This window comes from Xiphias gladius, chromosome 22, assembly GCF_016859285.1.
Source record: "Xiphias gladius isolate SHS-SW01 ecotype Sanya breed wild chromosome 22, ASM1685928v1, whole genome shotgun sequence".
Classification (NCBI taxonomy): Eukaryota; Metazoa; Chordata; class Actinopteri; order Istiophoriformes; family Xiphiidae; genus Xiphias; species Xiphias gladius.
Window position 1 is genome coordinate 9,372,638 of NC_053421.1, and position 12,390 is coordinate 9,385,027.

A 12,390-nucleotide genomic window follows, 5' to 3' on the forward strand; every position below is an offset into this window, starting at 1 on the left:
TAAAACACGGAGCCAAAATCAACCCATTGTCTTTTATTTGAATGAGACAGATTACGGAAGAGAAAATACAAACTCTAGAATTGTTTCTAGCCTGAAAAAAAACTACATTGTGTAAAACTGCTGTACAGGCAGCCAGACCCTGACTGTAAATTCTCAAAAGACTCCATTGTATCCTCCCTTCTTGCTCTCCTTCGTTTATTCTCCTTCTCAGTGTGTCTGAGGGACGCTGATGAGGTGCAGTTGGGAGATTTGAGGGAGACCTCAATTTTCGGTATGAATTTGTCAAATGACCTCTAACAGGTGCTAGCATCCTTACCATTTAATAGTTTGTGGGGTTTTATGTGCCACCAGAGGTCATTTGTCACAATTTGCAATGGTGACAAGCATTCAAATTTTGAATAAATACTTAATGCAACAGTACTTGATTTGTAAATCAATAGCATTGCCATTGCAACAGTATTGAGAAAGAGGAAAACTGAAGGATTCAATGGAAGACTTGAGACTTCACTCATCCGAGCCCACATTCCTTTTCATATGCAAAGTAGCCAGCTGTCACATTTCACAGTAAAAGAAGGACATATGTTTGACAACAAAGCCAATTAGTTTATGTGATGGCATTGATTGCCCACTGATGGAGTTTTGTGAATGCAGTTGTGAGTGGCAGCCACATTAGCTGTACACACACACACAAAACCTGTCTCTTTAATTAGGTCTGGGCATAATCCCAAACAGGCTGTCTGATTCCATTATCTCATATTAATAATCTTGAATATAGTGAAGGTTATTCACTATCTATATGTCTTCAGTGCAGAAAACATGAATAACTGTGGTTTACAAAAATGTGTCATGAGACAGTTGGCTACTATGCTGCTGTGTCTTTGTCTTGAAATGTGGCCAGAGAGCCCCATCACCAGGCAGGGCGTGTTCACGCAATGGCAGCCAGGTAGTCTTTCACCTCTGCTGGGGTGAGTCTTTTGAAGCCGGCCTCATTGCAGATCCCCACCTCAATGTTCTCCTCTGTCATCTGACCCTCAAAACTCTCCTTTAAACACAGAGATAAAAAGAATGTAAATGACTGATAATAAAAAAGAGAAACAGTATAACAGCAAAGATACAGTCCAATGCCCTGAGTATTTTTTTATAATAAACAATATACCTTCAACGTCAAGATGGCTGTGTGGATGGCATCTTCCAATTCCAGATCATTGTTATACCTGGAGAAGAAAAACAAAGTAGTCACCTACCAATCTGTGTAGTGTGTACCAAGCTCAGCCCATTTTATCATAATCCACATCTATACATTTGTAGTTGTATCAAGATTTTCATTATTCAAAAAAAAAAAAAAAAAGCCTTTTATTGTAAACTCATACCTTTTCTCAAGGAATGTTTTTCCATTGACATAATTTTTTCCCATGGCTGTGGCTTTCCATGCAAAATATGCACCCTGCCAATCAAGAAGAGGAAAAAAAAAAAAAAAACCTTTAGGCAAGTAAGGAAGCTATACCCATAGTATTGTAAAGTGTATAATCTTTATATTAAAAAAAAAAAAAAAATCACTGCAGGCTGACAGTTAATGTTAAGTATTGAACAAATTCCAAACAGACAGAATATGCATGAAACACTTTAAGAAACAGTATAACTAGCAGGTTTTCGGGAGTATAACTGCACCTAACCGCCTGACCTCTTAAAAATGTGGAAATATCAGTTCATCTACAACAAAAATGAGCAGTTATTTTTTTTAAGTAATTCAGGATTAATCTGCTGTCAATGATTTACAACAATTCAAATAAAACTATTATAAAACTTTTAGCTGTAAAGAGCACAGCAATTTAGGACAAATATTGTTTTTCAACAGATATGAAAATGACATACGGAGGGGTCTGACTGGAACAGGTAGGGGTGGTCTTCATCCCATCCAGCTATCAGCAACGATACGCCAAATGGACGCACACCACTGGAGGAGAAAACAAGAAAGACTGAATCTAAATATTCTGACTGAATACACCTTCCCTCTAAAATACAAAGGTGATGCGTCTATAAGCATAAACATATTCATGTGTTTTAATTAATACACACCCAGACTGTGTGTACTCCTGCATCACAGAGGCCACTCTCTGGACAAGCTGACCTGTGGGAATTGGCTCCTGGTAAACCAGGAAGTACTGTTGTGCCAGCTTCCGGGCTCGTCGCACTAAAACCCTGCAAGGAGGACACAACTCATTAAGCTTTCTGTATATGTGCGGTTAAGTAGTCATAAAATCTCTGTGTGACATCTTCTGGACTTTTCACATACAGAGCCAACAAAGTCCCGAATGATGCTTTTTTCTTTTTTTTTTATTTAAATCTTTTGCACACAAGACAGGGGTATGTGTCACAACAACACAGCATGAAACACATAAATATCATGTGTTTGTGTGAACACAAGGCACAGGGCTAGCTTTAAGGTGCAGATCCAAAGTAGTTGGCAGTACCTGTCCTCTAATCAATCTATAGTTCAGCGTGGGATACGTAGCTGCAGTGCCAGATCTCATTGAACCACAGCCGTAGCTGTCCCAGCTTTTTGATTACATATATGTGAACAGCCTTTTAAACTTAACTCGCTAACACTGAAGGAAAAATTATCACCTGAGAGAAAGCGGAAACACTTTATGTTGTCAGTAGTACAAACTAGACACCAGCAAGATATTTGGTTTGTTATATTAAAAATGTTGTTTTACAGCAGGTGAAGCTCAAATCTCATATTTCAGAGCACCAGACATCAATAGCTGTCTGAAAAGTCAGATTTCAATCTAAAAACTTTATGGTATACTTTCAAAAACGGTTCACAATGTTAAATAAATCCAATTTGTCGCTAGGCTAGGAATACTGTTGTTTGAGCTGCTAGTGAACAATCTAAGTGCAGCCTATTTTCACATTTCTTTGCCCTATATTGGAAGCTGTTGGACATCAAACAGAAAGATACTTCTTATCTGAAGTTAGTAGAGAAAGCCAAGCTGTTGGAAAGACTCCCCACCTGTAGTCAGGCCCCATGCCGCTGTAGACCATGCCTATGTGTTTAGTGATAGGCTCCACTTTATGGACACTCTGCTCATCATACAGAATGGACTTCTGTTTCTTCTCTGTTGCCAGGACCACTCCATTGGAAGCTGATAATCAAGGAGAATATCGCAGTTATTGTCTTCACAAATCCAAACCGATAAATATTTTTTTCTAACATGTCTCAACTACGTAATGTAAAGCGTAGCTTTTAAAGATGCCCTTAATGGCTTAGGTTGCTGCACTATCGTCTGCTAAGAAAGCCCATCTGGATAAATGACACGTCTATCCCTGCAGACAGAAAGGCAAAACTATAGGTTTAAAAACCCACTTGGCCTTTTTGGCATTTTCCACATTAAAATAGACAAGGAGGGGCAATATATCAAAAACTGTTTTCATCCTATCCACGTGTTTCTGCATTAATTTACCCTATATTAATGAATGCAACTAAAGATTATACACCTTTGCAGACAGTCTTCTTGCATCCTCTGATAACAATCAGACTTTAAATAGATGTGGTTTATTGTATAACTTCATGAAAGCTCTTTTTAAAAGCATTTCACTTCTTTTAGCAACAATTCAAATGATCTTCAATCCACTGATTTCCAGGATACCATACCTTTGATGCCAACTGAGGGAGCTCCGGCTGCTACAGCTGCCAGGGCATATTCAATCTGGACCAGTTTCCCCGAAGGGCTGCACGAAGAAACAAAGGATGTTGCATTACTTTGCTGTAAAGCGTACGAGAAATCAACTTAACTTGAGTTTGAAAACCGGATTTAGCGTTTACAATTAACAAAAGGCGAAACCGAAAGCAAAGGCTAAAAACTGACTCATCTGTGCTTACTTGGCGATAGCAAGGCTAAAATAAGCCTCTAGCCTGCAAAACCGACTTGTTTCAGTCTGTTCAGTTATTGGCTCAAAATCCATTTGAGGAGTTTTTATTATCGACATCGGAAGAGAAGAGACAGTTGACTGTTTCATTTGAAAACCAGTTAGCCGCCATGCTAATAGTTAACGTTAGCCGATTCAATACACTACCCGGCAATGACAGTGCATCAACTACAGCGGCTCCCAAAACCTCCTTTTAAAATAAAAAAAGAGAACCGCATATAAATTTTATTAAGCTATTATTCAATACCAACCACCACAGACTGAAAGTTTAGATTTCTTTTTTTTAATTTCACGAGAATTTTAACAAAGTTTACCTAAATGTGGTGAGGGAGAAACTGTAGCCTCGTTCCGCCATCTTGTTCTTCTTCTTCTTCTACTCTGTGTTGGCCGGAGACTTGCAACTTTCAGACTACAGACTGTATATACTGCCGCCTATACAAAAAAAAAAAAAAAAAAACTGTACACAAACCACCACCCGGAGTGTTATTAGGCTCTGCATATGTTTAGAAAACAAAAAATAATTAGATATAGTAAGTATATAATGTAATATATATATATATATCTCTCTATATATATATATATATATATGTGTGTGTGTGTGTATATGTGTCTTCTGAGATTGAAATTTTACATAATCTGGACAAAGGATTCTATTAATGGTACATTATTCTGCATTATCAGTTATACTGGAGCAATGCTAAACAGTGACAGTAATCTGGCGGTACAAGAAGAGAGGAATTATTAATTAATGCGGGTCTTTTTATATGTCCACTATCAAAATGATACTGTATGTTTGAATCGAAATAATACAAAGAAAGAAAAAAATACTACCCCATTTTTCCTCTATCTAATAAAGCATATATTTTAAAAACACATTTAAACATATACATGGATATGTTCCCATTTAATGTCCCAGTATAAACAAGTAAGATCTTTTAAAAAATATATATCTACGGAACAATAACTAATGCGAGACGATGACTGGAGGCAAAAGCTACTTTTAGTTCTAACTATCCTGGCAAGTCATGAGAGCTCATGGAGAACAGACTTGTTTTGGTTTGGAGAATTAACTTGGAAACCATCACCGTGTCTTGTTTGATTACTCGAGGAGTGCATTATGGAAATTTGTCCGATAGATGGTAGCAAGACTCCAAAATCAGTCCCGTCTGCCGGAAATTAAACAGAAGAGGAAGTCGTTTAGTTTGTTGTCGCTGTATATTGACGTGCTGAACCTCAGTGACCGTGAGCTGTCTGACATGTTGGAGGGAGAGGAAACGTGCTTACGACTAAAATGATGAATTTAGCCGCTTTGGTGCACAGCCTCAGATGCTCTTTGCTACATATCGAGAGCAGGCTTCTGCAGGCGGCGGGACTGGACCGACACCTGGGTGAGTTTACCGACCGGAGCTCAGGAAGTTAGCTAACGTTACTGAACTGATTTACTCGGGTTGCAGCCATAAGAAGGTAACGGTGTTTTTTTTCCCCCTGTGTGCAGCTCCAGCGTTGGCAGTCAATGGCCCCAGCCTCCTGCCTCAGCTCCAGCCTCAGGTCGACCAGGAGAATCAGCTGGATGAGCAGCAGAGTCCAGAGCAGCCCCCTGGCCTCCTGGACAGCATCTTGTGGATGGCAGCGCCCAAGAAGAGACGCACTATAGAGGTCAACCGCACCAGAAGGAGAGCTGACAGCAAACTCTTAAAAGTCAAGGTACACTGAATAGGACCTAACCCTAGATCCTCCCAAACCACAACTATAACTACCTTTGTCTCACGTAGAGTGCTGCCTATCTCTACTGACTGATTGGGAATGATTAGCTAAGGTTTGGCGATATTAGCCGTAACTCACCCTCGTCTGTTCAAGCTCAGTGGTGTTTGGTTGGTGTCATCATATTGAAAGCATTAAAAATTACATTTAAAAAAAAAACTCAACATAAACGTTTCTTTGCAAATATAATCAAATGTTTACTCAGATGACAGTTGGGTAGAAGCTGCACCAACAGTTAACCAACAATTTAATTCAATTGTTCCTTTATGTATTGTATTTACATGTATGTGTATATACACACACTTTTTAGGAACACCTGTACACCTGCTTATTCAGGCAATTATCCAATCAGCCAGTCATGTGGCAGCAGTGCAATGCATAAAACCATGCAGATGCAGGTCAGGAGCCTCGGTTAATGTTCACATCAAATAAAGAATGGGGGAAAAAATGTCATGAAAGTGACTTTGACTGTGGCATTATTGTTGGTGCCAGACCGGCTGGTTTGAGTCTTTCTGTGACTGCTGATCTCCTGAGATTTTCATGCAAAACAGTCTCTAGAATTTCTGCAGAATTGTGCCAAAAACGCAAAACATCTAGTGAGCAGCAGTTCTGTAAATAGCAATGCCTTGTTGATGAGAGAGGTCAGAGGAGAATGTCCAAACTGGTTGGAGCTAACAGAAAGGCTACAGTAACTCAGATAACCGTTCTTTACAACTGTGTTGAGCAGAAAAGCATCTCAGAAAGCACAACACTTTGAACCTTGAGGTCAATGGGCTGCAACAGCTGGGCCCCTTAATACCAGTTGTCATTTAAATGCCACAGCCTATCTGGGTATCTGGGTATTGTTGCTGGCCATGTGCGTCCCTTTAAGGCTACAATTTACCATCTTCTAATGACTGCTTCCAGCGTGATAATTCACCAGGTCACGCAGCAAGAGTCGTCTCAAACTCGTTTCATAAACATGCCAATGAGTTCAGTGAACTTCAGTGGCCTCCTTGGTCACCAGATCTGAATCCAGTAGAACGCCTTTGGGATGTGGTAGAACAGGAGATTGGCAGCATGAACGTGCAGCTGACAAATCTGCAGAAATGTGATGCAAGAATCTCAAACGACTGTTTCCAACATCTTGTGGAATCCAAGCCAAGGGAGGCCCTACCCAGTATTAGTATGGTATTCCTAATAAAGTGCTCAGTGAGTGTATGTATGTACTGTACGTGTGTGTGTGTGTGTGTGTGTGTGTGTGTGTGTGTGTTTGTGCATGTTGTAATAACGTGTATATGTAACAGACTATCTTTGGTAATTCTTCACAGTAAATAGAAACGTTAACAGAAATTCTAAATGCAACTTAACAACTGTTATGTTTATGATGTGACTGATTCACACTTTCATGTTATTCTATTAGTACTTAGATCAGTTCAGAAAAATATCTATACACACTTAATTAATCACAATAACCCACACACTTTGTTGTGAACAGTTTAATTGAGACCTCCTTTGTACGGAAGTTGCTCAAGAACTGCATATCTCATCTTTTAAGAAAATAACTGTTAAAATCCATAAGATCAATACTGTTGTATTTTTTTTTTTGCCAACAAGTAGCAAGAGATTGCATTATAGAAATGCCTGTGCTGCCTTGATGTATTTTGTCCCACAGTCTTCACTCTGACTCCCTTCACTGTCTCTTTCTCCGTCTCCCTCTCTCAGACCAACATTGAGCCGTGTCCAGAGTGTGGCCACTTGAAGCAGAAACATATTCTGTGTGGCTTCTGTTACGCTAAGGTGTGCAGGGAGACTGGCCAGATTCGTCAGCAGATTCAAGCAATGGAAGGAGGCCCGCTGAGGGCCCCGACTGTGGAGACAGTTGTGCTGTATGAGGGTGAGACCCCAAGCCAGCCGGACAAAGACAAGAGGATAGTGGAGAGGGCCAGGAAGAGGCCTGCCTGGTTCAGCTAACGCTGCTGTGGTTGGTACACAACTTCAGTTTGACACAGGTCTGGTCAGATACGCACTCATGCTTTATTTGATATAGGGAACAGCATATTTTGTCCAGTCTTTTATGATATACATTTTCATTTATATCTGAGACCATACTATACTGTCTTTAATACTCTACTATCATTAATTTGTGGGTAGAAAAATTCTAAAGATTCGGGGTTTACACAACCACAAAGTCTTTGGAGTTGCTTGTGTCAGACATCATTGTTCATTTTTTGTTATTTTTCCAACTCTTTGTCAGACTTGAAACCAGTCTCAGAGAAATTTAATGTATATTTGAATGTTTGACAATAAACGCATTATATGAAAAAAAAGAATGTTATGTATGTACTTTGTTTACCTTTTTCAAAAATAAATGTGATTGTGCAAAATATAAATGCAATGATTGCTTTAGTGAAATAATTGATAGTTTCATATATTATTATCTAAACTCTTGAGGGTTTTTTGGTTGAAGGTGAATGGCTGCTGCTTACAGTAGCTCCAGAAGTATTCAAACCCCTTCATTTTTTGCACACTTTTTTGTGTTGTAGATTTAATTTTAAATGCTTAAAATTTAAAATTTTGCCCATCAATCTACACTCAATAATCCATGATGATAAAGTGAAAACATATTTAAAGAAATTTTTGCAAATTTACTAAAAAATTATAAAAATCCAAAACTGAAATCTATCCTTTACAAAACGATATTCAGACCCACTGCTGTAGCACTCAAAATTGTGACAGGCACATCCTGTTTGCTTTAATTATCCTTGAGATGTGTCTAGAACTTGATTGTCGGGACAAAAACAAAACCGTGAACTCATAGGAACTCTCTGTAGACCTCTGCGATTAAAATTTTGTGCTCTGGCATAGATCGGGTCCAGGGTATAAAACCTTTTCCAAAGCTTTGAGTGTTCCCAGGATCACAGTGGCCTCAATAATTGTGAAATGGAAGAAGCCACCAGGACTCTTTCTAGTGTCCGGCAGAACTGAGTAACCAGAAAAGAAGGACCTTGGATAGGGAGGTGACCAAGAACCCAACAGTCTTTCCAACAGAACTTCAGAAATCCTCTGCTGAGATGGGGGAACCTGCTGGAAGGACCATCTCAGCAGCACTCCATTAATCAGCCCTTTACAATGGATTAAAAGGCCATTTTGAGTCAAAGTCAAATGAAAACCCCCTTGACATTTACCAAATGGCATTTAAAAGGACTGTGATAGCATGAGAAAAAAGACTCTCTGGCCTGATGAGTCAAAAATTGAACACCAAACACTGTATCTGGCAAACACCAGGCACTGCTCATCTCCTGGCTAATACCATCTCTATGATGAAGCATGGTAGTTATAGCATCAGGCTTTGGGGGGTGTTCTCAGCAGTTGGGACAGGGAGACTGGTTAGACCTGAGGGAAGGATGAATGCGGCCAAATACAGAGAGGTCCTTGAAGAAAACCTGCTCCAGAGTGCATGTGACCTGACACTGGGGTGACGGTTCACCATTCAGCAAGACAGTGACCCGAAGCATACAACCAAGATGACGCTGGAGCGGTTTTGGGACAAGTTTCTGACTGTCCTTGAGGGACTTAAACCCCACAGAACATTGGTGGAGAGACCTGAAGATGTAAGTTAATAGACACTTCCCATCCAATCTGATTTGAGAGGATCTGCCATGAAGAATGGGATAAACTGTGTGAAAACTTTGTAGAGACTAACCCAAGAAGATTCGGAGCTGCAATTGCTGCCTAGGCGGCTTCTTCAAAGTACTGAATTGAGGGTATGAATACTTTTGTAAATAAGAGATTTCAATTTTTGATTTAAATACATTTTCAAAAAAATTCTAAAAACATGTTTTCACGTAGTCATTCTGGGTTATCGAGTGTAGATTGATGGGCCAAAATGGAAATTTTATCAATGCAGAATTAAATTTACAACACAAAGTATCCAAAAAGCGAAGGAGAATGATTACTTTTCTGAAGCCGCTGTATAATTTTTAGAAACTGGACTTCAATGCTATTAGCATTGTGGGGAAAGAGATGTTACCTTCTTCTATAACCTCCTTATATTAACACTACAACTTTTATGACCCTTCAGTAAAACATGGTCCAATTGTTTGGTCCAATACCAACCTTAGATTGGATGGAGAATAGACAGACATACTCTGTTCATTAGTGACACAAATGTGGTTTCATCTTAAATAACCAAGGATTGAGAAACTACGTGGAATCTGACTTTAAACATTTAATGTAGAATCTGTTCAACTGATACATAAATGATATATACTAGTGTCACAGTAAATATTAACGTATAAATAACATTCTGAATTAAGTAAATCAGCTGCAAAATTACCTGTTTGTTATGGAAAACTAATTGCCACTTCTAAACATGAGATGCTTTTGGTTTCTTTGTGAATGTGCTTTAATGTTGCCACTGCAACATCTATTAGTCAGGATTCAGCATCAAACTGCAGTCATGTAATACTGGCTCTTGTGTCGCTGGAATGGACTGTTTTTGCTGGGATGAGTCCATCATGCCTTCCACTGCCACAGTCACGCCATCATACACCCTCTGATTTAGTTTCACCCGCACAGTTTGCTGAAACTTGGGTTGCCAATGTCCCCATGACAAGAAGAGTAATCAAGATTTATAGGGATATTCTGTCGAGGAGCTTCAAATATTCACAGAGCACTTGGGTTAAAAAAAAATTCACTTGTGGAGGTGCAAATATTGTCTGTGGAAAGTCATTAAAACTCACAGAAATGTAGCGTGGAAGAATGTTTTATCAAATAAGATGGCCCTGTCATTTGTCACACATTGAAAGTCTAGATATCTTTCTTTTGCATGGTACTACAGCTCTAATCCTGCTATGTTTATCTGCCCTCGTGAGCTTTCAGTATATTTCCAGCAAGGTCTTTGACCTGCCTCCTAAACTTACTTTACATCTGTCCATAACTGAAACAAAAGGATACTGGGACCATATTTGTTTAACTCAGGACTCTTTCACCGTCAAATCTCGGTGTACATCACTCGGTCTCATTATTAAAGTAAACCATTCTGCTGTCCTTTGCACAGAATGCAGTGGTAATGGTGGTGAGAGATAGCTTTTCTAAAAATGAGCCACTCACAAATATTAATTTTTGCATTTGAATTTGGCCAAGGAACTGACATAGTTTTGGATTAATGAGCTGGATTACTACTGTCAGTCAGTGATCTGATTGCCTTCAGCTGTTTCCTTCCTTGTCATATGGTCCATGTGAGAGACATTTGAGGAGTGGGAGGATATTTACTCTGACCTGATGGGATGACCCTTGGATCCATCTTATTCAAACAGATTAATCATTTCATATTTCTGTCAACACAAACACATACACACTTCTACATGTCCCAAAAATATACAAAAAAATATAAGTACTCTGGGGTAAATTGCAATGCACTTTGCACCAGTAAAGACTGTGTAATCATACACATTTCCAGCTCAGTGGTGATATCATGTTTGAGATTACTTTTAGTTTTCACCAGAAATACATGAAACAACAAAAAATGTTGTTGCAAGTTCAGTGGTTCAATGGATGATATTCACATTCAACTTCCATCTGGATACATCTGGTTGGCTCACGTCGTGGAAAGAGCTAAAGCTCCTTTTCAAATGTAAACCAGCCATCAGCAGGCCTTAAGTGGGGACATCCACTACATTCACTACAATGTGATGCAGAAGAGTAAAAATAGAAACAAGTCTCGATACTTAAGACATTGCCTAACACACACACACACACACACACACACACACACACACACACACACACACACACACCTCAGACTACTTGATGCACACAGAGACACACACATTGATGATGAGATGATGACACGTGATTTGATAGCTTGTTGTGTTCTTTTCCCATGAGTTTTATTCAAGTCAAGTAGGGCTCAGATAAAAAAAGAAAAAAAAAAGAAAAAGGACGTTTGTCTTGGCACAGACAGACAGTGACTGACGTTCACGCTCTTGACATAATCACACCATGCACTGTGTTAGCAGAGGAGGCTGCTACCTGGTGAACTCCTACTGTGATCTTCACGAGGACAACCAGTGGAAGAAAGAGAGCTACCAAGCACGTTGGCTGACCCTGGTCATTAAAACCAGACCACAATACAAGTAGGTTGGTCTCTTTTGAAATTCTGCTTCATTCTAGATATTGTAGCTGTTGAATGAGCCACTACAACACTGCACCGTTCTCTACTATATTCCCTCCATTGTGTTAATGTGAAGTTTGTTAAGCATTTGTAGATCTGTAGTCCCAGCCAGACACTGAGGCTGGGCAGTTACAACGGAGCCATGAAAGACCACCACCTACCCTTCTTCAGCACCGGCAGGGACCCAAGTCATGCCAGCGCCATCTTTGAGTGCGCAGAAGAACACCCTGCCATACCAGAGGGGCTGAAAAATGGAGAGGATAAACAGGAATTGACTGCCATAACTCAGGACCTTGGAAAGCCAATCAGAGTGAACTTCAGTGCTTCGAGCTTGGTGTCCTCTCCAAGGGAGATCTCTCATCTCCGCAGAGGAGGGAGTGAAGCAAGAAGATGCCTTGGAAGGATATGGAAAATTGCAGTGCAGTAAATACAACATAGCCTTTGCTCTTGTAATTTACACACCGGTGTTCGTAGATTAAAATTTGCTTAGAAATTGTTTGAACCATCTAAACTTTGACTTTTGAAAAAATATTACCTCCTGA

At 39.6% G+C, this 12,390-nt stretch overlaps 3 protein-coding genes across 3 annotated transcripts; 2 read left to right on the forward strand and 1 right to left on the reverse strand.

The window, feature by feature from the left end:
• Nucleotides 1-18: 18 nt before the first annotated feature.
• psma2a (proteasome 20S subunit alpha 2a) lies at nucleotides 19-4,346 on the reverse strand. Its single transcript, XM_040118818.1, has 8 exons — nucleotides 4,245-4,346; nucleotides 3,656-3,732; nucleotides 3,014-3,146; nucleotides 2,077-2,199; nucleotides 1,873-1,954; nucleotides 1,371-1,444; nucleotides 1,157-1,214; nucleotides 19-1,042 (listed from the first exon to the last, which is right to left on the reverse strand). The coding sequence occupies exons 1-8, from the start codon at nucleotides 4,283-4,285 to the stop codon at nucleotides 926-928; spliced, it is 705 nt and encodes a 234-aa protein (XP_039974752.1). The 5' UTR covers nucleotides 4,286-4,346; the 3' UTR covers nucleotides 19-925.
• Nucleotides 4,347-5,099: 753 nt separating this feature from the next.
• mrpl32 (mitochondrial ribosomal protein L32) lies at nucleotides 5,100-7,784 on the forward strand. Its single transcript, XM_040116856.1, has 3 exons — nucleotides 5,100-5,318; nucleotides 5,426-5,634; nucleotides 7,396-7,784. The coding sequence occupies exons 1-3, from the start codon at nucleotides 5,222-5,224 to the stop codon at nucleotides 7,642-7,644; spliced, it is 555 nt and encodes a 184-aa protein (XP_039972790.1). The 5' UTR covers nucleotides 5,100-5,221; the 3' UTR covers nucleotides 7,645-7,784.
• A 3,892-nt stretch (nucleotides 7,785-11,676) lies between these two features.
• Nucleotides 11,677-12,275, forward strand: zmp:0000000930. Its single transcript, XM_040117359.1, is given in 2 exon segments — nucleotides 11,677-11,818; nucleotides 11,869-12,275. Coding segments are annotated over 2 exon segments (549 nt in total).
• The last annotated feature ends 115 nt before the right edge of the window (nucleotides 12,276-12,390 follow it).